Source organism: Zea mays, chromosome 3, assembly GCF_902167145.1.
Source record: "Zea mays cultivar B73 chromosome 3, Zm-B73-REFERENCE-NAM-5.0, whole genome shotgun sequence".
Lineage (NCBI taxonomy): Eukaryota > Viridiplantae > Streptophyta > Magnoliopsida > Poales > Poaceae > Zea > Zea mays.
Genome location: NC_050098.1, coordinates 197861387 through 197888603, shown reverse-complemented (window position 1 = coordinate 197888603; position 27217 = coordinate 197861387). Strand labels below are relative to the sequence as shown.

The 27217-nt window shown below is 43.5% G+C and overlaps 2 protein-coding genes across 8 annotated transcripts; both read left to right on the top strand.

Moving 5' to 3' along the window:
- Positions 1 to 11935: 11935 nt before the first annotated feature.
- LOC100383324 (uncharacterized) lies at positions 11936 to 18577 on the top strand. 3 transcript variants are annotated; one of them, NM_001365644.1, is made up of 6 exons: positions 12003 to 12164; positions 12298 to 12567; positions 14040 to 14287; positions 15796 to 16015; positions 17465 to 18104; positions 18249 to 18565. In NM_001365644.1, exons 2-6 carry the CDS (start codon positions 12300 to 12302, stop codon positions 18289 to 18291), a joined length of 1419 nt encoding a protein of 472 aa, NP_001352573.1. In that variant the 5' UTR covers positions 12003 to 12164; positions 12298 to 12299; the 3' UTR covers positions 18292 to 18565. The 3 variants fall into 3 exon arrangements, with proteins under 3 accessions (XP_035821873.1, NP_001169453.2, NP_001352573.1); XM_035965980.1 differs by lacking the exon at positions 15796 to 16015 and having other exon boundaries at positions 11936 to 12164; positions 17527 to 18104; positions 18249 to 18577; NM_001175982.2 differs by having other exon boundaries at positions 11967 to 12164; positions 17465 to 18564.
- A 146-nt stretch (positions 18578 to 18723) lies between these two features.
- LOC100280148 (uncharacterized) lies at positions 18724 to 25713 on the top strand. Of its 5 annotated transcripts, none has more exons than XR_002267844.3 (11): positions 18724 to 19067; positions 20176 to 20465; positions 20670 to 20874; positions 21386 to 21476; positions 21614 to 21759; positions 22069 to 22312; positions 22395 to 22499; positions 22875 to 23057; positions 23209 to 23410; positions 24778 to 25281; positions 25428 to 25713. XR_002267844.3 is itself a non-coding variant. In XM_023301879.2 (11 exons), exons 2-11 carry the CDS (start codon positions 20195 to 20197, stop codon positions 25516 to 25518), a joined length of 2034 nt encoding a protein of 677 aa, XP_023157647.1. In that variant the 5' UTR covers positions 18724 to 19067; positions 20176 to 20194; the 3' UTR covers positions 25519 to 25713. The 5 variants fall into 5 exon arrangements, 4 of the variants coding, with proteins under 4 accessions (XP_023157647.1, XP_035821704.1, XP_023157648.1 ...); XM_023301879.2 differs by having other exon boundaries at positions 24786 to 25281; XM_035965811.1 differs by having other exon boundaries at positions 18769 to 19333; positions 24798 to 25281.
- Positions 25714 to 27217: the final 1504 nt, after the last annotated feature.

Here is a 27217-nt window from a genome sequence, read left to right as displayed (position 1 = left end):
ACAATAAGATACTAATTTGAAATTTACAAATTTGAAAATCTCTATTTTAAAATTAGGTGGTGGTGCGGTCCTTTTGCTTTGGGCTCATATTTTCTCCCCCTTTGGCATGAATCGCCAAAAACGGAATCATTAGAGCCCTTATTAAGTACTTTCTCCTCCTTTGGTCATTAAATAAATGAGTGAAGATTATACCAAAGACGGAGAGTGATGCGGAGCGACGGCGAAGGATGAGTAGTAGAGTGGAGTGGAAGCCTTTGTCTTCGCCGAAGACTCCAATTCCCTTTCAACATACCTATAACTTGGTTTGAAATAGACTTGAAAACACATTAGTCATAGCATATATAAAAGAGACATGATCAAAGGTATACTTATGAGCTATGTGTGCAAGTTTAGCAAAAGAAGTTCCTAGAATCAAGAATATTGAGCTCGTGCCTAAGTTTGGTAAAAGTTTGTTCATCAAGAGGCTTGGTAAAGATATCGGCTAATTGATCTTTAGTGTTAATGTATGCAATCTCGATATCCCCCTTTTGTTGGTGATCCCTAAGAAAATGATACCGAATGGCTATGTGTTTAGTGCGGCTATGCTCAACGGGATTATCCGCCATGCGGATTGCACTCTCATTATCACATCGAAGAGGAACTTTGGTTAATTTGTAACCATAGTCCCGCAGGGTTTGCCTCATCCAAAGCAATTGCGCGTAACAATGGCCTACGGCAATGTACTCGGCTTCGGCAGTAGAAAGAGCGACCAAATTTTGCTTCTTTGAAGCCCAAGACACCAAGGATCTTCCCAAGAACTGGCAAGTCCCTGATGTGCTCTTTCTATTAATCTTACACCCTGCCCAACCGGCATATGAATAACCAATCAAATCAAAAGTGGATCCCCGAGGGTACCAAAGCCCAAACTTAGGAGTATAAGCCAAATATCTCAAGATTCGTTTTACGGCCGTAAGGTGGGATTCCTTAGGATCGGATTGGAATCTTGCACACATGCAAATGGAAAGCATAATGTCCGGTCGAGATGCACATAAATAAAGTAATGAACCAATCATCGACCGGTATACCTTTTGATCGACGGATTTACCTCCCATGTCGAGGTCGAGATGCCCATTAGTTCCCATGGGTGTCTTGATGGGCTTGGCATCCTTCATTCCAAACTTGGTTAGAATGTACTTCATTTGGCTAATGAAGGTGCCCTCTTGGAGTTGCTTGACATGGAATCCTAGAAAATACTTCAACTCCCCCATCATAGACATCTCGAATTTTTGTGTCATGATCCTACTAAATTCTTCACATGTAGATTCATTAGTAGACCCAAATATAATATCATCAACATAAATTTGGCATACAAACAAATCATTGTCAAGAGTTTTAGTGAATAAAGTAGGATCGGCCTTGCCGACTTTGAAGCCATTTGCAATAAGGAAGTCTCTAAGACATTCATACCATGCTCTTGGGGCTTGCTTGAGCCCATAAAGCGCCTTAGAGAGCTTATAGACATGGTTAGGATACTCACTGTCTTCAAAGCCGGGAGGTTGCTCAACATAGACCTCTTCCTTGATTGGTCCATTGAGGAAGGCACTCTTCACGTCCATTTGGTAAAGCTTGAATCCATGGTAAGTAGCATAGGCTAATAATATGCGAATTGACTCAAGCCTAGCTACGGGTGCATAGGTTTCACCAAAATCCAAACCTTCGACTTGTGAATACCCCTTGGCCATGAGTCGAGCTTTGTTCCTTGTCACCACACCATGCTCGTCTTGTTTGTTGCGGAAGACCCACTTGGTTCCTACAACATTTTGGTTAGGACGTGGAACTAAATGCCATACCTCGTTCCTCGTGAAATTGTTGAGCTCCTCTTGCATCGCCATCACCCAATCCGAATCTTGAAGTGCTTCCTCTACCCTGTGTGGCTCAATAGAGGAAACAAAAGAGTAATGCTCACAAAAATGTGCAATACGAGATCGAGTGGTTACCCCCTTATGAATGTCGCCAAGGATGGTGTCGACGGGGTGATCTCGTTGGATTGCTTGGTGGACTCTTGGGTGTGGCGGCCTTGGTTCTTCATCCTCCTTGTCTTGACCATTTGCATCTCCCCCTTGATCGTTGCCGTCATCTTGAGGTGGCTCATCTCTTTGATCTTCTTCTTCATCAACTTGAGCCTCGTCCTCATTTTGAGTTGGTGGAGATGCTTGCGTGAAGGAGGATGGTTGATCTTGTGCATGTGGAGGCTCTTCGGATTCCTTCGGGCACACATCCCCAATGGACATGTTCCTTAGCGCGATGCACGGAGCCTGTTCTTCACCTATCTCATCAAGATCAACTTGCTCTACTTGAGAGCCATTAGTCTCATCAAACACAACGTCACAAGAAACTTCAACTAGTCCTGAAGACTTGTTAAAGACTCTATATGCCCTTGTGTTTGAATCATATCCTAGTAAAAAGCCTTCTACAGTCTTAGGAGCAAATTTGGATTTTCTACCTCTTTTAACAAGAATAAAGCATTTGCTACCAAAGACTCTAAAATATGAAATATTGGGCTTTTTACCGGTTAGGAGTTCATAGGATGTCTTCTTGAGGATTCGGTGTAGATATAACCGGTTGATGGCGTAGCAGGCGGTGTTAACCGCCTCGGCCCAAAACCAATCCGGCGTCTTGTACTCATCAAGCATGGTTCTTGCCATGTCCAATAGAGTTCGATTCTTCCTCTCCACTACACCATTTTGTTGTGGGGTGTAGGGAGAAGAGAACTCATGCTTGATGCCCTCCTCCTCAAGGAAGCCTTCTATTTGTGAGTTCTTGAACTCTGTCCCGTTGTCGCTTCTAATTTTCTTGATCCTTAAGCCGAACTCATTTTGAGCCCGTCTCAAGAATCCCTTTAAGGTCTCTTGGGTATGGGATTTTTCCTGCAAAAAGAACACCCAAGTGAAGCGAGAATAATCATCCACAATAACTAGACAGTACTTACTCCTACCGATGCTTATGTAAGCGATCGGGCCGAATAAATCCATGTGTAGGACCTCCAGTGGCCTGTCACTTGTCATGATATTCTTGTGTGGATGATGAGTGCCAACTTGCTTCCCGGCTTGGCATGCGCTACAAATCCTGTCTTTCTCAAAATGAACATTGGTTAATCCTAGAATGTGCTCTCCCTTTAGAAGCTTATGAAGATTCTTCATCCCAACGTGGGCTAGTCGGCGATGCCAGAGCCAACCCATGTTAGTCTTAGCAATTAAGCATGTGTCGAGTTCAGCTCTATCAAAGTCTACCAAGTATAGCTGACCCTCTAACACACCCTTAAATGCTATTGAATCATCACTTCTTCTAAAGACAGTGACACCTACATCAGTAAAGAGACAGTTGTAGCCCATTTGACATAATTGAGATACAGAAAGCAAATTGTAATCTAAAGAATCTACAAGAAAAACATTTGAAATAGTATGGTCAGGTGATATAGCAATTTTACCCAATCCTTTGACCAAACCTTGATTTCCATCCCCGAATGTGATAGCTCGTTGGGGATCTTGGTTTTTCTCATATGAGGAGAACATCTTCTTCTCCCCTGTCATGTGGTTTGTGCACCCGCTGTCGAGTATCCAACTTGAGCCCCCGGATGCATAAACCTACAAAACAATTTTAGTTCTTGACTTTAGGTACCCAAACGGTTTTGGGTCCTTTGGTATTAGAAACAAGAACTTTGGGTACCCAAACACAAGTTTTGGAGCCCTTGTGTTTGCCCCCAACAAACTTGGCAACTATCTTGCCGGATTTGTTAGTAAGCACATATGATGCATCAAAAGTTTTGAATGAAATGTCATGATCATTTGATGCATTAGGAGTTTTCCTTTTAGGCAACTTAGCACGGGTTGGTTGCCTAGAACTAGATGTCTCACCCTTATACATAAAAGCATGGTTAGGGCCAGAGTGAGACTTCCTAGAATGAATTCTCCTAATTTTGCTCTCGGGATAACCGGCAGGGTACAAAATGTAACCCTCGTTATCCTGAGGCATGGGAGCCTTTCCCTTAACAAAGTTAGACAAATTTCTAGGAGGGGCATTAAGTTTGACATTGTCTCCCCTTTGGAAGCCAATGCCATCCTTGATGCCAGGGCGTCTCCCATTATAGAGCATACTTCTAGCAAATTTAAACTTTTCATTTTCTAAGTTATGTTCGGCAATTTTAGCATCTAATATTGCTATATGATCATTTTGTTGTTTAATTAAAGCCATGTGATCATGAATAGCATTGATATCAACATCTCTACATCTAGTACAAATAGAAGTGTGCTCAACGGTAGATGTAGAGGGTTTGCAAGATTTTAATTCTACAACCTTAGCATGCAACATATCATTCTTAGTTCTAAGGTCGGAAATAGTAGTATTGCAAACATCAATATCTTTAGCCTTAGCACTTAACTTTTCATTTTCAATCCTAAGGCTATCAAGAGAAATATTCAATTCATCAATCCTAGCAAGCAAATCAACATTATCATCTCTAGGATTGGAAATTGAATCAATACAAACATGGGAATCAACCTTAGCAATTAATTTAGCATTTTCATTTCTAAGGTTGTCAATGGTCTCATGGCAAGTGCTTAGCTCACTAGACATTTTTTCACATTTTTCAACTTGTAGAGCATAAGCATTTTTAACCTTAACAAGCTTTTTGTATTCCTTAATAAGGAAGTCCTCTTGAGAGTCCAAGAGATCATCCTTCTCATGAATAGCACTAATCAATTCATTTAATTTTTCCTTTTGTTCCATGTTAAGGTTGGCAAAAAGGGTACACAAGTTATCCTCCTCATCACTAGCATTTTCATCACTAGAAGACTCATATCTAGTGGAGGATTTAGATTTAACCTTCTTCTTTTTGACGTCCTTTGCCATGAGGCACTTGTGGCCGACGTTGGGGAAGAGGAGTACCTTGGTGACGGTGATGTTGGCGGCGTCCTCGTCGGAGGAGGACTCGGTGGAGCTCTCGTCGGAGTCCCACTCGCGGCACACGTGGGCATCGCCTCCCCTCTTCTTGTGGTACCTCTTCTTTTCTCTCCTCTTGCCCTTCTTGTCGTTATCCCTGTCACTGTCACTTGATAATGGACATTTAGCAATAAAGTGACCGGGCTTACCACACTTGTAGCAAACCTTCTTGGAACGGGATTTGTAATCCTTCCCCTTCCGTTGCTTGAGGATTTGGCGAAAGCTTTTGATGATTAAAGCCATCTCCTCATTGTCGAGCTTGGAGGCGTCAATTGGTTGTCTACTCGGTGTAGACTCCTCCTCCTTCTCCTCCGTCGCCTTGAATGCCACCGGTTGTGCTTCGGACGTGGAGGGTTCATCAAGCTCGTTGATCTTCTTTGAGCCTTTAATCATACATTCAAAGCCCACAAAATTCCCGATTACTTCCTCGGGAGTCATTAGTGTGTATCTAGGATTACCACGAATTAATTGAACTTGAGTGGGGTTAAGGAAAATGAGAGATCTTAGAATAACCTTAACCACCTCGTGGTCGTCCCACTTCTTGCTCCCGAGGTTGCGCACTTGGTTCACCAAGGTTTTGAGCCGGTTGTACATATCTTGTGGCTCCTCCCCTTGGCGAAGACGAAAGCGACCGAGCTCCCCCTCGATCGTTTCCCGCTTGGTGATCTTGGTGAGTTCATCACCCTCGTGCGCGGTCTTGAGTAGGTCCCAAATCTCCTTCATATTCTTCAACCCTTGTACCTTGTTATATTCCTCCTTACTTAGAGAGGCCAGGAGTATGGTTGTAGCTTGAGAGTTGAAGTGCTCGATTTGGACCACCTCGTCCTCATCATAATTTTCATCCCCTACGGATGGTACCTGTGCACCAAACTCAACAACATCCCATATACTTTTGTGGAGCGAGGTTAGATGAAATCGCATTAAATCACTCCACCTAGCATAATCTTCACCATCAAACGTTGGTGGTTTGCCTAATGGGACGGAAAGTAAAGGTGTATGTTTGGGAATGCGAGGGTAGCGTAGGGGAATCTTACTATACTTCTTGCGTTCTTGGCGCTTAGAAGTGACGGATGCCGCGTCGGAGCCGGAGGTGGATGTTGATGAAGAATCGGTCTCGTAGTAGACCACCTTCCTCATCCTCTTCTTCTTGTCCCCACTCCGATGCGGCTTGTGGGAAGAAGATTTTTCCTTCTTCTCTTTGTGGTGAGAAGAGGATTTCTTCTCCTTCCCTTTGGAGTGTGAAGAAGACTTCTTCCCTTTGGAGGAGTCCTTCCTCTTCTCCTTCCTCTTGGTGCGGGACTCTTCCGATGAAGTGCTCCCGTGACTCGTAGTGGGCTTGTCGCCGGTCTCCATCTCCTTCTTGGCGTGATCTCCCGACATCACTTCGAGCGGTTAGGCTCTAATGAAGCACCGGGCTTTGATACCAATTGAAAGTCGCCTAGAGGGGGGTGAATAGGGCGAAACTGAAATTTACAAATATAAACACAACTACAAGCCGGGTTAGCGTTAGAAATATAATAGAGTCCGCGAGAGAGGGTGCAAAATAAATCGCAAGCGAATAGTGAAGTGAGACACGCGGATTTGTTTTACCGAGGTTCGGTTCTCTCAAACCTACTCCCCGTTGAGGAGGCCACAAAGGCCGGGTCTTTTTCAACCCCTTCCCTCTCTCAAACGGTCCCTCGGACCGAGTGAGCTTTCTCTTCTCAATCACTTGGAACACAAAGTTCCTACAAGGACCACCACAAGATTGGTGTCTCTTGCCTCAATTACAAGTGAGTTTGATCGCAAGAAAGAATCAAGAAAGAAGAAAGCAATCCAAGCGCAAGAGCTCGAAAGAACACAAGCAAATCTCTCTCACTAATCACTAAAGCTTTGTGTGGAATTTTGGGAGAGGATTTGATCTCTTGAGTGTGTCTAGAATTGAATGCCTAGCTCTTGTAAGTGGTTGGAAGTGTGAAAACTTGGATGCAATGAATGGTGGGTGGTTGGGGTATTTATAGCCCCAACCACCAAACTAGCCGTTTGGTGGGGCTGTCTGTCGAATGGCGCACCGGACAGTCCGGTGCACACTGGACATGTCCGGTGCGACAGCCACGTCACCAGACCGTTAGGGTTCCGACCGTTGGAGCTCTGACTTCTGGGCCCGCCTGGATGTCCGGTGGCGCACCGGACATGCACTGTAGAGTGTCCGGTGCGCCTGTTCGCGCGTGCCTGACTTCTGCGCGCTCTGGCGCGCATTAATTGCTGTTGCAGGTGACCGTTGGCGCGAAGTAGCCGTTGCCCCGCAGTTACACCGGACAGTCCGGTGTACACCGGACATGTCCGGTGAATTATAGCGGAACAGCCGAAATGAATTCCCGAAGCTGGCGAGTTCCTGAGGCCGCTCTTCCTTGGAGCACCGGACACTGTCCGGTGTACACCGGACAGTCCGGTGAATTATAGCGGAGTTGCCTCTGGAATTTCCCGAAGGCGACGAGTTTGAGTTGGAGTCCTCTGGTGCACCGGACATGTCCGGTGGTGCACCGGACATGTCCGGTGGTGCACCGGACAGTCCGGTGCGCCAGACCAGAGGTGCCTTCGGTTGCCCCTTTGCTCTTTTGTTGAACCCAATACTTGGTCTTTTTATTGGCTAAGTGTGAACCTTTGGCACCTGTATAACTTGTACACTAGAGCAAACTAGTTAGTCCAATTATTTGTGTTGGGCAATTCAACCACAAAAATTATTTAGGAACTAGGTGTAAGCCTAATTCCCTTTCAGTGGCATACCATGTGAATGCAGTCCCTGTTAAAGATAATGAAAATAAACGCACACAGAATGCTTCGGTGTCGGCCAATTCTCCTAATTGTGCTAAGAACTGGTCTATATGCTCACGCGTGCTCTTTCCTTGGTCACCCAAAAACTTCGTGAATTCGGGTATTCTGGTCCGCTGTGGGTATGGGAGACAGTCAAAATGGCTACCATAAGGTCTACGATATGACTGCCCCCGGGGACTAACTAACTCCGAGCTTATCTCGGAACGCCCCAGCTATTTCCTCTCTTACTATATCGATGGTAGCCGGTGGGAGACCACCGGCTCTTTGATCCAATATGGGTGAGGTTGTTTGGATATTGGTATGTTGTTTTCCTCCCCATGGGTTTTGCGCCGCGTTAATACATGCCCTATGAGGCTCATAGAACTGGCCATTCCTTTCTGGCCTTCTGGAGGCCGGAAAGTACTCACTCTCACATGTTTGGTAGGTTATATTATGGTGCTGGTGTGTCGCATGGTGAGATGGGGAGTTTAGCTGGGACGGATACGGAGTTGGATATCCATCCTCCTTAAAAAACTCTATGCCGGACCGTCTGGTTAAATACGCGGATCGTCTGGTTACGTGTATGGACTGTCCGGCCATGTGGTCGGACCATCTGGGGTTATATTCGGACTGTCTGGCGTCATACGTGGACGGTCTGAATGGGTTATCTAGGGTTTGCACGGTATGTGGTGGCTTGGGTGCAGGCCTTGATAATTCGCTTCTAAAAATGGGATCGACCGCCGCTGGCCCGAACGGTTCGCGCTCACGTGTGGACGGTCTGGGCATGCGCGTATCGGCAAATTTATCGCCGATGTGCGTGGGAGGCTGTTGTTGCCTAGGGTACATGTCTATCGGCATCCCATAAAGGGGTTGTGATTGGTCGTGACAACCTGTTGCCGATGAATTACGTGTGTATTCCCTCAGTTCAACCTCGTGCGAAGGAAGATTTGCAATAGTCGACTTATCAAGCGCACACACTAGCCTTTTATGATAGTTTTGTATATCCCCTACGATATGTTGCATTTGCTCTCGCTGTTCATCTATGTGGGCTTTAAGAGATTGGAGCTCATTGGTGCTACTTACATTGGGGGTATTCGTAGTAGGTCGGAGCGAAGCCAGATCTGTCGCCCGTTACCGAACGACTTTGTTGTTCCTGTCCATCTTGAAGTCGGCCAGGAATCTCGCCTTTGCTTCCTAGATCAGCTGCTCCTGGCGCTCCTCGAATAGGAGCTGTTCTTCAACCGGTAAGGTTTCCCATGTCGGCTTGATGATATTGCTGGTGGAAACTTCAGAGCTATCCTTTGAACCGGCCATTGAGGGCCGATCTCGATAGGTCTAAATGAAATTTTTCCCCAGCGGAGTCGCCAAAAAGTATGTTGACGCCTTTTTGGGGCGCCAAACACTCAACAAGAACTAGCGGCGGTGCTCTCTGCACAGGCGCAGACGGTCCGCGGCCAGGGGCCGGATGGCACGCGACCTAGCGCAGGGCTAGGGTTTTCCCTGCCTGACGGCCGGACGGTCCGCGCGTGCGCAGGGGCGACAGAAGATCGCCGGTGGCGCCTGGATCTCGCTCCCGGGAGGGACCCCATCGGGGAGGAGAGATCCTAGGTGATGTCTAGGCTCGCCGACCTAGACTCCTTTAATCGACGTAGAGTCGAAGAGAAGCGAAGAATTTGGGGATCGAGAGGCTAAACTAGAACTAGACTAGAACTACTCCTAATTGTACAGGAAATAAATGCGAAATAGAAGTGTTATTGATTCGATTGATTATTACAAATCTGTTGCATACCTCTGTATTTATAGAGGAGGGGGGCTGGGCCCGTTACAAACAAACTCTCCGAGCTAATCCCGCGAATTTCATTAACAAACACGGCAAGAAACTCGGAACCCTAATCTGTTCTGCGCGCGCGGACCGTCCGGCCCCAGGGCGGACCGTCCGCTGGCTCTTTTTGGTGCCCAACACTTTGCAAACAGTAGAGATTGATGAAGAACATTGATATCGTTAAGAGATCCTAGTAACCCAAAAAATGCATACCAAATCCATAAGTCCTGCAAAGCAACTGCTTCTAATATTATTGTAGGCGTGTGATGATGACGATGACCAGAAAACTGGCCTTGAAAAGCTGACGGACAATTCTTCCACCTCCAATGCATACAATCAAGCGAACCCAGCATACCAGAAAAACCTCTATCCTCACCAAGTGCAAGTAATCAATCTATATCTTTTTCATTGGGCGACCTCAAGTACTCGTCTCCAAAAACTTCTATTACAGCTTTCACAAATCTTCTCAGACTTTGCAGCGTAGTGCTTTCTCCAATATGTACGTACTTATTTGTAGCATATGCTGCCACTCCATAAGTTAGCACACAAAATAACGCAGTGATCTTCTGGAAGCAACTTAGACCTTGTTGATGAGTTGTGTTTCTCTTCTGCTCGAAGTAATCATTATGTTGTTCCACAGTATTCATTATGCGAATAAATAGTGGTCGATTCATCCTAAACATGTGGAAACGGAATAATTAAACATCTATATCATCAATAAGGCACCTATTAACAATACAAATTAAATAAAATGGTGTCTCCGTCTAAACAAGGTTGGGCCATAAGTGGAAGTATCAGCCAATTAATCTTGATACATTCTCGCATATGCAGCTTCTCTATCTCGATATATATGTATATATATGCACGTTCTGGAACAGAGCCACATGGATTTCTAAGGACATGTGGATAATTTTGTACAATTTGTGCAGCAAAATCATCCGATGATGAATCATCCACAAATCTTGACAAACACCTTCTATTGCGACTCATTAACTGTCTTTGAAAAGAATTGTATGATGAATATACTTGTACCTAAAACAAAATCAGTAGAGAACCATTACCGTATCAGATATCAATCTGCTGTTCAGCGGCAGAGAGCAACATCAAGCGGCAGATAGCAACGTCAAGAGCAAGCGGCGGTGTCTGTTGAGTGGCGGCTTTTGATAGGCACGGAGCAACGTCAAGTGGTGTCGGCGGCAGCTGTTGAGCGACTGTCTAGCGGCGGCAGCGACTTTTTGGAACAGAAGAACGACAACGTTTTGGAAGAGGAGCAACGTAAGAGACAGTTGTGTTACATGGAATCCAAATGGCCCACCAATTTGATTTCAAACAGATTAACTCCCTAAATAATAACAACTGTTACCCACAATTTTTGAACGCCCAATAGCTGTTTACAAACTTGCTAAATACAATTTTAAGGAGATCTGTTTTTATTTTATTATATTGGCATCTAGTGAATGGCCATTTTTGCCCTTGGATCAAATCGCAGGCTAGAGATGTCAATGGAGAATTCCCCACCAGGTTATAGCATCCCAAACCCATCCCCATCATGTTTGATCCATCCTCATACCCATACCCATACCTATCATGGGTGCAAAACTCATCTCATACCCATCCTCATTCGGGTTTCGGGTCCCCAATGGGCCCCCATTCCCAATTGAGGGATAACTAGTTACTAACATCTAGCATAAATTATACAGATTTCATATATCACCACATCGGCAAGCACTCATCCATGAACCATGATCCATTCATCCATCCATCAGAAAAGAAATCAGTACTTCGAGACCAATATAAGAAATGGTGAAATGGAGTCTGCTCACCTTCCTTGGTCACATCCGAGTTTGTTGGCGCCTGAGAATCCATGGTCGTCATTGTCGTTCTCAGCTCCTAGCAGTCGACAGTGCTCCTCGTCACTGGTGAAGTCGCCAATGTGCAGTGCAAGGGCAGCTGTCTAGGCATGCGGCGGCAGGCCGGCTCGGCAGGACATAGTGTATGGCTTGTTATTTTAGGATTTTATTTTTTGCTAGTCTGCTAGTTGCCTTGCCGTGTTGCCTTGTTGGGCTAGGACCTGGGGTCTAGTGTGCTGTCGTGCTGGGCTTGGTGGCCGACTCGACCTCAACTCATTCATACAAACAGGACATATGTACACGTATGAAATACCCATGGGTAATCGGGTTCGGATTATTGCTTCCCAAACCCATACCCATTTACCCAATGGGTGGAGATTTTGACCTATATCCATACCCATGCGACAATTTTTGTCCCATATCCATACCCTAATAGGGGAATTCCTCATGAGTTAGCGGGTATCGGGTCCCGTTGACACCTCTATCGCAGGCAATGAAACGTTTCACGTGAGACCTGGCCACCTGGGCGTATTCCTCTCTCTTTCCTCAACCTCATCCGAGTGGCTCTCCGTGTGCTGTGGCGGCGGCGGCGCCCGGCTCTGCTCGGACGGACTCCACCGAAGGCTCGGCTCCCCTCGGACTCCACCTGCGACGGCCGGCCCTCTGCCTGCACCGACGGTGCCCGGCTCCCTCGGCATCCACCAGCGGTGCCCGACTCCAAGGTATACAGCCGCAGCGCCCTGTGTCGAGATCTCCCTTGTACCCCCCCTTCCCTCTAGCGTTTTCCTGATTTGAGTGACAAGATTCTAAGAAGCTGTTGTTTTATGTGTTACCCAATATTCTAACCTCTCGCAGAAATGTACAAGTCACGGCTGCAGGAGCTGTGCCAGAAGCGGCGATGGGCGCCGCCGTTGTACGAGCCTACCCGAGAGGGTCCTGCCCACGCGCCCCTCTTCCGCGCCACTGTCGTCGTGAATGGCGAGAGGTTCAGTTCCCGGGATGAAGGGGAGAAGTCACTCAAGGAGGCGTACAACCTCGCGGCGATGGCCGCCTTCGACAACCTCATCGCGCTCCCGGCCGCGGCCCTTGCCCCTGCCCCGGCTGCTCCAGCGCCGCCCTCATCCGGTGAGCTGCCAGCTTGTCCCCTGGGACCAAATATGCACTGTTAGATCATGAACCTCCGTGGGAAAAAACAAAAAAAATTATCTTATTTTTCTTTCGAAAAACACCATGTTTTCATAAAAAAACAATTGAAAATAGTTTCTTTCCCTGGATGATGGTGTGCTAGCATTGGATTTTCGCACCCTTGTCGTTCTGAGTTCCTTACCAGTTACATTTAATTATTTGGAGGTGGCGTGGGTGCTTGTATGGTATGGGTAGGAATCACTCCAAGGTTTAAGCATCTGCCTACCTTTTGAAATTAATCTTACCAGATGAACTGAAGAAGAGTTGAACTTATTAGCAATCCAAGTATTTACAGGTGAATTTTACTAACATTATTCTTGGAACAGTGGAATTGACCCCTATATTTATAATAAATTAATAATACTAGTTCAAAGTTAGATTCATAGGAAGCATTCATGCAGGTAGATAGGCTCACCAGCACACTTTACTCTTTGATTTTGTATTGATTGCACTTGATTTCGCACCCTTATTATCGATTTGAGTTCCGTATGAGTTACATTTAGTTGTTTCGAGGTGGTGCGGGTGCTTGAATCAGTAGGAACCCTCCAAGGTGTAAGCATCTCCTTATCTTTTGAAATTAATCTTACCAGTTGAACTGAAGAAGACTTGAACTTATTAGCAATCCAAGTATTTACAGGTGAATGTTACTAGCATTATTGTTCCAATAGAGGAAAATGACCCCTCTTTTTGTAATGCTACTAGTGCAATGGTAGTATTGCTAGGAAGCATTCATGTAAGTAGGTAGGTAGGTTAAGGGCCTGTTTGGAACCACCAAATTTTTAAGAAACTGGTTTATGGAAATTGAGGTGGTTCCAAACATACCAGTTTATGCCTCAGTTTATAGAAATTGGATTCACAGTTTCTTAAAAACCAAGAAGCTAGTCTCTCCTAGCTAAAAAATAAAAATTGATTTCTTAAAAACCGGGTTGCTTCTAAACAGGACCTAACCAGCACACTTTACTCTCTGTTTTTTTATTGGTTGCACGTGATTTTGCAAGGGCATCATGCAATTTTTGTAGCTAGTGGACCTCGAAATAATATTCTGGTTGTGTATAATGGATATAGCAGAAGTACCATGTGAGTCAATGTCTACATAATAATCTGCTAAGAGGTCATCTCGAACTCATTTAAGAAATGCAGGAGAAGAAACTGTCTGTAGGTTTAGCAAATCGGTTACGCGATTGCATCTTAGGACTATTCATCATATGATCCATATGTCATTCCTGGAAAGTTGTTATTATTTTCTATTTTTAAGTTTTGATTAGTTGATTTGTCGTTTACTTATATCTCTATATTTATTCTCTCAAGCTATAAAGATAATTTTTCTTCATGCAGTAAGTGTTTTTCACTCATCTAAAAGAGGAAACTTTCTTTTTGCTTTACCTGTCACACTCTATTCTTTTTTTATGTAGAGACCCAGCTTCCTTACAAGAGTCAGTTACAAATTTATGCTCAGAAGCGAGGCAAACTCCTGCCTTCATATCGTCCCATTCATGGAGGTTCTCTTCATGCACCTCTATTTAAGTCAGAAGTAACCATAGATGGTCAAACATTTGAGAGCCCAGAGTACTGTCACACAATGAAGGAAGCTGAAACAGTTGCTGCAAAAGTTGCTCTGATGTCCTTACCTCAAGAAGCAAACCCAACACAGCAATTACTGGTTGGTCCATTTTTTTCTTTTTCACTTATGGTGAATTAAGTTAAAACAATCTCACCTATTTATGATTACAGATACACTCTTCAGTATATATGTACACTGTCTGTTAATATTCAGCAAACCAAGTTTGGATTGTCCAATACATCTGGGACCAATATTGATCCTTACTGATAAAAATGATTTTTGAACTGAGAACGACTAATAGCTTAGTCATATTTTAAATATCTGCAAATGTATTTAATCGCATGCCATCTTGTACCCCCTTGGGGCAAATAGTCATATGCATGTGATTGCGAAGTTAAAACCGCTGTTAGTCTTGTGCCTTTTTCCCTTTCCTTTTTAACCTGGATCATGTAGGAAAGATGTGCATCATTTCATTTAGAAGAAAAAAAGTACATGGGTTGGAGAGAAAATCTCCAACCGAGAGGAAACCCAACACACACACACACAAAACCATATCCCTGTCACAACAAAATCTAGGAAACATCCCATACCCCTAGCACAAACCGTATGCTTAGGGCGTGTTGGGATCATGGCCTCCCAAGCAGCTGCCTGCCAGGCAGACGATTCTAGCCAGTCACATGAAATTGCACGCCTGCCGACGCTGCCTCAGCCAGGCCCAGGCAAGAATTTCACACCATCATCCAAACAAGCCTTAGCCCTGTCTTGCATTCCAGGTAAAGGTATTAATGTATTACTTTTGCTAAAACCTGAAGAAGTTTTTTCAATTCCATTTCTGCTTGCTAAAAAATGTCGGTCTTGTTACTAATTTTGCATTTTTGCTATTGTTTTTTTGTTGGGGTTCATCTCTAGCCTATCTGACTTGCCTTGGGTTAAACACTTGCTGCGATCGCTTGAGCTACTTTGCAGAAGCTGCTGCTTTTTGTGCACTAATACACAGTAACCTATGAGAGTGAGCAGCAGCTGCTGCTGCAGAGAATGGCTGCCAAACAGGTCTTTTGTTCTATTAGATTGAAACTGTGATCCAACTGTGCAGATACTAGGGTTTAGCTGAATACTGTCAGGAACTTCAGTAACAATTGTTGAACTATGAGCATTTAATATGTCATGCCTTTTCTGCTTCTAAAACTTCCACTAACATCTGTGATTGCCTTTTGCCCTTTTCCAAAGGATGTTATAATTTTTGAACCAATGTTCACCTTTTTAACAAAAACATGAGAGTAGCAATGAGCCAGTAAAATCTGAAAATTATCTCAAACATTTTTTTTGGTAAAATGGCAGAAATTTGAGCTTTGTCATTGCAGGTGCCTATGAGCTAGTCTGAAGCAAAGGTTCATAAAACAAGATGACAGTTTGTAACTAAATTGGGTCACATGTTATGTATTCCTTAATATTTTGTAATGTTTATGTAAAAAAGATAATGGTTTGTCACTAGCATCTGTTTCCATGGACCAAATGTTCTAGATTCTAAAAGGTCAACCAAAAAATATTTTAAGATTTTTTGATAAATTTAGTTATACCAATTTGATGGACCATTCTACCTTTCACAGCTTCCATCTGTAAACTATAAGAATCTTCTACAAGAACTAGTTCAGAAGGAAGGCTTTCCCTTGCCTATCTATAATACAGCCTCGGATGTCTCGAACTATTCTGCTGCCTTCGTATCAACTGTGGAAATCCATGGTGTAACTTTTCATGGAAAGCCAGGGAACACCAAAAAGCAAGCAGAGATGAATGCTGCAAAGTCTGCTTTTGAACATTTCAAAAACAGTAAGTCGCTAAGCTACTGACATCGTTTCCTTCACATCAAGAACAAACTTGCCTACCATAGCAATAAATTTACAATTATCTTTTCTATTCATTACTAGATTAATGATGGCATTTCTGCTTCTAAGCTTCATTCTTATTGAAGTTCAACTTGTTCTAACCGTTATGATTACAAGTCCCCGATGTGTTGTATGTATTAAGAACTGATATTGCTCTGTTAATCTAATACTTCTATGTATCAGAAACTGATTGCTAAAGAAAACTCAACAGAATCCACAAGAGCTAACCAAACATCGGGGACTTGTAATCATAACGGTCAGAACAAGTATTAGATTAACATGTAGAGCAATATCAGTTACAAGTATTAGATTAACATGTAGAAAAAGATCCAGTTAAGAACTGATATTGCTCTGTAGGAGAAACTGGACCTTTTTAAGAACTGATATTGCCCCTACTTGTAGGAAAAAGATCAGTATCAGAAACAGTTTACAGTTTATGAGGGAAAAGAGCAATATCAGTTCAGTTACAGTTTATGAGGGAAAAGAGCAATATCAGTTCTTAAAAAGATCCAGTTTCCCCTCATAAACTGTTTCTGATCCAGTTTCCCCTCAATATCAGTTACAAGTATTAGATTAACATGTAGAGCAATATCAGTTACTTGCAATATCAGAAACAGTTTACGCAGCTCTCCTACTTGTCAGTTTCTAATACTGACATTGTTTGCTTTGTAATGTTTGTTCCGGGGTCTTTCCCCTTTTCTTCTTAATACAATGATACGCAGCTCTCCTACAATGATACGCAGCTCTCCTAATTAAGAAGAAAAGGGGAAAGACCCCGGAACAAACATTACAAAGAGAAAACACCCACACAAGAAAACCCCACCCTGCCCGAGCCGGGGCAGAGCGCCTGTCAGCTGACAAACACCCCAACACACACAACAAAGGAACTACCCCACACGACTTTGAGCTTGGAGGAAGGAAACCCCCTTAGCTCCAGCCAAGGACCACAGGAGAGCTTCCTCCCTGGCCAGCCGAACGGCCACCACCAAGCATGGAGGAGTAATTAAGAAGAAATAGAATTGACCCAGTTTATGAGGGAAACAAGACCTGAAAACCTTACAACCACACAGTTTATTAAATGAAAACTGGCGGAAAACCTAAACACAACAACCTGAGCAACCCATTTACAAAGGTGACACACAACTGACAGAGTCCCGCGTACATCATCGTTGTCGAGCTTATCACAAGATCCAGTGACAAGAAGCTCTGACTTAACATCAACCAAGCCCCTAATATGCCACCCGACCTCCGTAGAAAAAAACGCAGCGTGTCATCATTGCCAAGCTTTGTTGCATCCCACAATCAAAGCAACTCGGACTTCTGCTGATGTGTGTTTCCTCTGTATTAACTTGATTCTCATTCATTCATTCACTCATGTTATGTTCATGTGCAGTAAATCATGATGCTGGATCATCTGGCTCTGCTAACCCACTTCCTGTTGCCGCTACAAAACAGTCTGTTGATGGAAACACTCTACGTGCAAAGCTGGAAGTTAACAAATCACACCTTGCAGAGCCAAGCACAGAAGTTGAAGCAATATATTCATCTACAGAAGTTGACAAACTGCCACTTCCAGGGCCAAGCATGGATATCGAAGTAATGGACTCAACTCTTGAAGTTGACAAACTGCCCCTTCCAGAGCGAAGCATGGATGTTAAAGTTGTGAATTCGTCTCTGAAAGTTGACAAACTGCACTTTGCAGAGCCAATCACAGAAGCTGAAGTGATCCACTCATCTCTGCAAGTTGATGAACCGCTCATTCCAAAGCCAGGCATGAGCTCATCTCTAGAGAACACACCTGCTGTGAATGGCCACTCAGCCCCCATATCCCCAACCATTACTCCTACTCTAATAAGCGTGCCAACAGCAACCATGCCTGTCAGCAATGACAGATGCGGTTGCTACATGTCAACCAACAGAATCCAAGTCTACCCTCGCCACACTGATATGGTTATCCCGGAAGGCGCGGCCGTGCTTCCCATCAGCGATAATCAGTGGGTAGCTGTCAGCCTACCTTATTCCATGGAACAAAGGTGAGACAAACCCAGGGAGACAAAACCATCCATAAATAACTAAATATCTTATGCAAATAATATCTCTGAACCCCACGTTATAAGTTTACTGGATTTGGGTTTCAAAATAATATCTCTGGGATTGCTCACACCGGGAAAATGCAGGGATTTCTGTTGCCGTAATCCGGACTGCCACTTAGGAAGATAAAAGCAGACAAAAGGATGGATGCTTTGTGATGATTATATAGCTTGTGATGCTGAGCATTGCCCGTGATGTACTAAAATCTAGTGTAACAAGACTGCCTTGCGCTGGACTACGATTAGTGTCCCTAATGCGGAGACTTGTGTGACTCCTATTGTATCTAGATTAAGCTGTACTTGTTTGACTATGTGCGGAAGTCTTGAGTTACACTCCTATAGTAGAGGACTTGAACTCTGGATGGACCATCCGCAACATTTATCATGATCAGACTTTTTTCATACTTCCTACTTGAGCTTGTTGTCTTTCGGAATGCTTCTGTATGTTGATATGCGCCCGAGTTTGAGCATCTGCTGGATGCGGTCGGCATGCTGTTCGTTTTGTTCTGCGAATTGCGATTTGTTCAACTCTTCCCAGCACACTTCCTCAGCAAGACCTCTGCGTCGAATGTATAGAGAGGACCGAATTGGAGCGTTCACCCATTCGCGTAAATTGTCTTGTGAAATGCTTTCCAGTTGAATGCCAAACGTCGTTTCGTACCGTGTGCAAGTGCAACAAATGCTGTTTCCATCTGCCTGCCCTCTTTCAGCGCGTGCCCCCGAATGTTCCTTCCGAAAGCACCGCGCTCGCCTACAGATCACGACACCTCGCACCGCCGCTCCCACTTCCGGCCTCGCCGGTGCGTGCATGTGCGCGCCAGGGACGCCAATTGAGCTCGGCTCCAGCACGCAATCGGCTGCAGAGTGAGCTCAGAGCTCACCCTCTCCCTCTGCCGCTGCTCCGCTGTAAGTCCCGGCTTGCTACTAAGCTAGCTACCAGCAGCGTCTGCTGCCTCCTCCTCCTGCTGCTCTCAGGGAGCTCTCCGTTTAGACCAGCTCGTGTGCTTCTTGGGAAGAGGTTTCCGCGTTGCTGTTTCTTTTTCAGCCTCGCATTAGGATTTCCAGGGAAATCGGGGGATGCCACTATAGTGTCCCGCTGTCGGCTAATTTGGCGGCCAGTATTTTATAACTAATGGGTTGTTCGCTTCCAGCTGTAAACACTATAGAAACAGGTATGGATTAAAGCCAATCGAATAGGCTATAAGATCTATAGAAACATGTATGGATTAAAGCCAATCGAATAAGCTATAAGATCTACTGAGACATGTTGACTTCGTTACCATGTTAATATATCATATTTTTCGTTGACAACACGACTGAGGCCCTGTTTGGAAGCAACCCAGATTTAAAAAAACCAATTTTTATCTTTTAGATAGGAGAAGCCAGCTTCTTGGTTTTTAATAAACTAAGAATCTAATATCTATAAACTGAGTCATAAACTGGTATGTTTGGAACTACATCAATTTTTATAAACAGTTTGTTAAAAACTGGGTGCTTCCAAACAATGCCTGAGTAGCACCATCAGTCTAGTTTCTTTTTTATCCTTGCTGATGATTAGTGACGCGGTACTCGCCGTATGCTGTCAAATTCTTCTATTCTTTACCTGCTGGGAAATGGTTCTCATTTAGCCGTGTCCAATGTACGTATTTCACTGTAGTGATACGTATCTGAAAACTGCACTTCTGTGGACACTGATAGAGATGCTGAAACTTTGATCTGTGAACACATTCTCAGTGTGAAACCCTTCTTTTACGAGTGACTTAGCAAGTAAGGGGTAACAATAATTTTCCCTCAAGAAGATAATGCCATCATGTGTTTTGCTACATGTTAAGGTGTGCTTCGTTTCTTGTAGAAGATCAGCGGGGGACGTGGGTTACAACTTAATTAGATCACGTCTTGAAGCTCATTTGTTGTGTCCTTCGAAAGAAAACCATTTTCTTTGTTCATACACTTGCACTTCCTTTCTGATATGCATGCTGATTTTGAATTATCTAATCTCTAATGATTCATTTAGGGCCTCTTGAATTCTGTTCATGGTTCGGGGATCAAGACCATTAGGCCAGACTATTTCAAAGAAATTTTCAGACATGAGATACTCCAATATTTCCTGGCCATTCCTTCTACTGCTATGTTTTGTTTCGATGGCAGATGCAGAGTACATGAAGTACAAGGATCCAAAGCAACCTATTAACTCTAGAATCAGGGATCTTATCGGTAGGATGACCCTTGCTGAAAAAATTGGCCAAATGACACAGATAGAACGCCAGGTTGCATCTGCAAATGTCATGAAACAGTACTTTATAGGTAAGTTCTATATAAACCCAGAATCATTTGCCGTCTTTCACATGGCTTGTTTTTTGGGTGATAAAAACAAATGAAGCCTATGGCACTCCACAGCTATAGTTATCACTGTTGTATTCTTCTATAAAAGGCTGCCACTGTGGCATTGTCCTATCCAAATCTGCTGTTGTGCAATTTCTAATGTCAAACTTTCATGCTGTTCTGAAGGAAGCATCTTAAGTGGTGGTGGAAGTGTTCCTTCTCCCCAGGCCAGTCCTGCAATTTGGGTGAACATGGTCAATGAATTTCAGAAAGGTGCCTTGTCAACGCGTCTAGGAATTCCATTGATTTATGGAATTGATGCTGTTCATGGTAATAACAATGTCTACAACGCCACTTTATTCCCTCATAACATTGGACTTGGAGCTACAAGGTACATCTCTGTTAATCTACATGCACATATTGCAATTTGACAAATATGCTACGTCCTTCATAGTGCTGAAGTGTTAGAGTGGGCGTATTAACCAATTCAACTCTCTAACATGGTATTAGAGCCAGATTTCTCGAGTTCTAATCCTGGCAAAGTCTTCATTTGTGCCCCTGTCTCCTTTATTTCCACATTTGTGCCTTTCTCTCTGGCTGCACGTGAGTGGGAGTGCTGAAGTGTATAAGTGGATTGCCTACCTTTTCTTAATAGCTTAAGCTTTTGGGTTGAACTGGTTAGTGCGTCCACTCTAACACATAGAAGGCCACAATTTTTTTATCATGATTTTTCTAAGTCGCTTTAATATACAATATATACTTCACTTCGAGTTGGCTAAAAGTTTTCTGTTAGCAATTCATATCCATTTAGCAACAAGACTTGTTTCTTGATAGCTAGCTGATCATGCAAACATCATCTATATGTAGCTATATCAACATTTATATCTTTCTTGTTTTGTTAGGGATCCTGGCCTCATAAAAAGAATTGGTGAAGCAACTGCTCTTGAAGTGCGTGCGACAGGCATTCAATATACTTTTGCTCCATGTATTGCAGTAAGCACGTGTAACACTGTTTTGTTGCTTCTACTATGCAAGATCTTTGATGAAACAAAGTTGAATGAATATAATGCGATATTCTTGTTTCACTTCAAGTTATATTGATCAGGAACTATTCTTATAATTTGATTTAGGTTTGCAGAGATCCAAGATGGGGTCGGTGCTATGAGAGCTACAGTGAGGATCACAAGGTTGTGCAGCAGATGACAGATATTATCCTTGGTTTGCAGGGTGAGATCCCAGTCAATCATACCAAGGGAGTTCCATATGTAGCTGGGAAGTAAGATACTCTTTTCTCAGTGCTGATACAAATATTATGGTAGATACTAAGCCAATATGTAAGACATTTTTATCTTTATAAAATACTTGGAAACTAATCAGCTAAGATGCCTTGATGGGCACTCTATCAGTAACAATATTTTTACAACAAATATTACTTACTATTTTTGTTAATATCTCCTTAGATTGAAATTACTTTAGGAAAACAATCAGTATTTTTTGCGAATATCAATCAGGATTAATATCTCACAGTGTGAAAGAATTTTCTACCTTATGCCTATCCTTATACCTCAGCTTATGGCTTTTACAGGGATAAGGTTGCTGCTTGTGCTAAACACTATGTTGGTGATGGTGGAACTCATAATGGAATCAATGAGAATAATACAATCATTGATGAGCATGGGCTGCTAAGCATTCACATGCCACCATATTATGACTCTATCATAAAGGGTGTTGCTACTGTTATGGTTTCTTATTCAAGCTTGAATGGTGTAAAAATGCATGCCAATCATGACTTAGTCACTGGATACCTTAAATCCAAGCTGCATTTTAGAGTTAGTAATAATCTGACGCTTTATCTACATTACTTTGCTGTGATCTTAAACTTAAGTTTGGATATCTTGTGATGGCTTGCAGGGTTTCGTGATATCTGACTGGCTAGGAGTGGACCGTATCACCTCACCTCCTGGCGCAAACTATACTTATTCTGTGCAAGCTGGAATTAATGCTGGCATTGATATGGTATGTGGATTTCTTTTGAGAAAATAATTGGTTACTTTCAACTAGCTACTGAGGAAAAATATTGTATGCCCTGCGGGGAAGGTTTAGTGTTGCATTTGGAGGTGAATTCCTAGTAGGTATTGATAACTCTGATGTATAATCAAAATAATCTTTGGTTGGTTTTTTATCATGAATGATTTGTCATAGCAACAATTCAAGAATTGTCAGCAGTTAAGTTTTCACATAATGGCCATAGTAATTTGTAAGCCTAACCTAACTTGCTTGGGACAAAAAGCTATGTTGTTGTTGTTCGCCATAGTAATTTGTGGTGAAATAAGAATGAAGTTTTCTTTTCCACCATCTGCCTTTAATTTTTTTCCTTCAACTCAACTCCAGGTGATGGTGCCATACAATTACACTGATTACATTAATGATCTCACTTCTCTCGTTCACAAGGGTGTCATCAATATAAGCAGAATTGATGATGCTGTGAAGCGGATCCTTCGAGTCAAATTTACAATGGGCCTGTTTGAGAACCCTTTAGCTGATCTTAGTTTTGCAGAGCAGCTTGGAAAGAAGGTTGGTAAGCTAGTTGTACAATGTTTTCTCAAGTTACATGGTGATCTTTCAAAAAAAAAAAGCTACATTGTGATATAAAAGAACAGTTTTTGTACAGCTAGTTTGGAATTCATTCTAGATCAACCTAAAATTTTGTAACAAATCTAAACAGGAGCATAGGGAACTGGCTAGAGAAGCTGTCAGGAAATCACTTGTTCTGTTAAAAAATGGGAACTCTCCCGATCAGCAATTCCTACCTCTCCCTAAGAGAGCTAGAAGTATCCTGGTAGCTGGAAGTCATGCTAGCAATTTGGGGTACCAGTGTGGTGGATGGTCAATCCAATGGATGGGGGACAGTGGTAATATCACAACTGGTATGTCATTCATCATTTTAATATATATTTTTTAACGAAAATGACTTCGCCCTCCAGTTAAGAGAGGAGAAACACCGGTATTCATTACATGAAGCTTCTTTTATACACATTTGGTTCTTTTTATATTTCGGTAAAAACAATGCAGGTGTTCATTGCATGGAGATTTAACATACATTTTATGTGCATGCTATTTTTAGTGTCTGCATAGCATATGGGATTGTCATGGTGCTATGACCCTTTGCAGCTAGGGGTGGTAACGGATCACGATCTAAATATTTCTTCATAATAAGTTAGGGCTCTTAATAAATTTTATTTCAAAAATGAACAGAAATAGAGCCGATCCTAATTCGATTCAATCCTTAAATTTTATAGTGTAAAATTTAGAACTCATTACCACCCCTAGTTGCAGCCCAGTAGGCCCAGCAGCCGACTCACCAAGGACGCGGCACTATTCACAGATGAGTACAGTACCCGAGAGGTACTGTAGCACCGGTGTAGCAGTTCTCTCTGTCAAGAGCACCACTAGTTAGGAACTAGAATCCGGTTTGCATGTAAAAGCCGAGTCCTCCCCTATATAAAATGAGAAAAGGGAGATGTAAATTTGTTTGGACTCAAGAACTAAAAAGGAGTAAAACCCTAAAGCTGTTTAGCCTCCATTAGCCAGCATTATCCATGTCACCCTGCAGCACGACGTCGCCAGCAGCCTTTCTGCCGCCGCCCTCTGACTCTCCTCCTCTGGCTGTACTTTCCTTCCCCTCCCTAAAATTCTGCTTTAATTTGCCCCTAATTCCCTCCAACAGAGTTATAACCCTGACAGGGAGACACTGAATTGCCATGTAAACGTAAGAGCTTGTATTGTAGATACTTTCCATGCAGTTAGGTACTGTACATTTTTAACATGGGCTAAAGCTGCATTTGCATATTTAGAAGGCGGTATTCGTAGCTGCAGATGCTAGAAGCAAACATGACCATATTCATACTTCAGACACAACTGGGCAACTCATTTGCCTAACTTTTTAAAACTCTCTAATCACGCAGGAGAACTGTGTGTCATTTCATTAAGAGGAAGAGAAATTTAAGTACATCAATAGGAAAGCTCGGAAAGTACTAAGTTAGACACCAAATTTGCTTTTAGTTCCACGTCGGGTTCACACTTCAATCCAAAGTTTACCTAGTATCTCCATGATCAACAGCACAGTGATGATAGTGACACTATCACTCTAATGAACTAACATAATTCCTGATTGAGATTTAGAAAGGGCTAGGGTAAACATCCCAATGCGCTATGCTGAATTTCTCTCTGTGAGGTTCCTCTTAATAACTGAAATACCTAAAGCAACAACCTTTGCTGTAATTTTTCATTGCAGTGATTCAGTATCCTGTGCAGGGACAACAATTCTTGATGCGATAAAGTCTACCGTTGCTGACTCGACGTCTGTTGTCTACTCTGAGAACCCCGATGACAGTTTCATGAAGCACAATGACTTCTCATTCGCTATCGTCGTTGTTGGCGAGCCACCATACGCTGAAACAGTTGGCGATAGCACCGACCTCACTATGCTAGACCCTGGTCCAGACACGATCAGAACTGTGTGTGCTGCAGTTAAATGTGCAGTAGTCATCATTTCTGGTCGTCCCATTGTGATTGAGCCGTATGTTCCATTAGTGGAAGCGCTTGTTGCAGCTTGGCTTCCGGGAACCGAAGGTCAGGGTGTCGCAGATGTACTCTTTGGAGACTACGGTTTCACAGGCAAGCTCCCGCACACCTGGTTCAAGTCTGTCGACCAACTGCCCATGAATGTGGGAGACCTACAGTACGATCCACTCTACCCTTTCGGCTTCGGTTTGATGATAAATTCATCATTGCCAGGGTAAGCTTGTTAGATGTAGTGTGAAAACATCACTAAGTCTGGTTCAAACTATTTCTTTTATTTAAAAAAACAAATAATAGAATAACACCAGACGTTAGTCTTTTGTGCCTCTCACCATGGCGTTTCGTCTTGTTTGCTGTTTTCAGGTTCTCTGGTGTTGACAATCTGGGATATAGGAAGCAAAGAGTGCTATTTGCTGTGCTGTGTTCTCTACTGTCATTGGTTCTAATCAGTTAATGAATTGGGCGTAGATAGTATTTCAACACATAGCTGCCCTTTTGTAGTTCTCATATGATTAGAGTGTTACTAATCTAGCTTTAGCGATTGTTAGCTGCCAAATGAGTCACTGGACGTCAATCAATCTATTATCTATCTATCTACTAGATGATTCCCCGCGTTTTGCCGAGATGCTGCCATTGATTATATTCCTCCTGCTCTGATTATCACTTTGGTTACCTTGTGCAAATTGATTGTTCATGATGATCCAACTGAGGTCCCCAATCTTACCAAACACCTTTTAAGTTGAGTCTAAACCATCAAGAAAGAAAAAATCAATGGCACAACTTCCTGAAATTGATTGTTCTTTGCTGATTTCAAGGTCGACTGAAACCAGAAGCTTATCTGACAGAGGGAATACAACCTGGTGAGTTTTCGTCCTGCTACAATCATACCCGCTGTAAGTAAACCTGATGACATCCAAGCTCTTCGATCTTACATAGAGAAACAACGGGAACATACGCAACAAATCTTAGGGGGGGTGTACAAGAGGACTATAGGAGGCCAGCACGTGCCTTTGATAAATCTACTATTACCAGTTTTCCATCACACGATGCCCAAACTAAATAAGACCTACAGGACCCATTGGCTGCAAATGGGCATACCCAATCCTAGCCCCTTTATGGGATGCCGATGAACTCCTATAATGGCTAGCCACATCCTTCGCTACCTATATGGGAACAACCCATGCCCCTGCGCACGATCGGACAGTCTAGGTCTGAGGCCGAACGATCCGGCCTAGCGGCGGTTGGCTTCGTCCCTTGCGACGAGCCACCGAAAACCGCGCCAAGGCGAGTAGAGATGTTCTGACCGTCCGACTATACACGTGGACTGTTCGAGCACGTCACTGGACCGTCCAGATATCACACCGGACCGTCTACGATAGGGTATGAGGAACAAAACGTAGAATATTACTAGCAACCATATTACCAGCTCCAAACTAATGTCTCTCTAGCACCCACGACCCTTCAAGGACGTGGAATGATCCCATCCACACATATGTATGAGCCCTTTTAGGCCCCAAGAAGGCCGAAAAGACCTAACATGCAGTATGGAGTACCTAGGGCCAACATTAATGCCCCACTAACCAGGGTTTTTAAGGCGTCACCTAGGCGTCCAGGTGCTCGGCTAAACCTAGTCGCCTTGCCCGCCTAGGCGCTAAGGCGCTCGGAGTGTTTGCTTGCTCGCCTAGGCGCCTTAAGAACACCACACGTAACCCAAATCCATTGGCAAGGGAGCGATATAATGATATACCAACAACCACACATATGGACCAAAGGGTCAGTGGATTACCGCCGGTCGCCATTGATATAGTCAGAGAGGAGATATCTGGGGCATTCTGAGACAAACTCAGAGTTAATGTGACCCTTGGGGGGCAATCGTATCGGCAACCATGCGACAACCGATTCGACTATGACCCATACCCACATGGGACAAGGATACCCGAATTTACAATTTTTTTTGGTGACTAGGAGAGTAGCACACATGAACATATAGGCCAATTCTTAGCCCAGTTTGGGGAATTGGCCGATAAAGAGACATTCTGTGTACATTTATTTTTACTATTACTAAATGGTACTTCCTTCGCATGGTACGTCACCTTGCCACCCAACTCTATTTATTCTTGGGGAGATATAGAGCAGAAATTCCATGATCATTT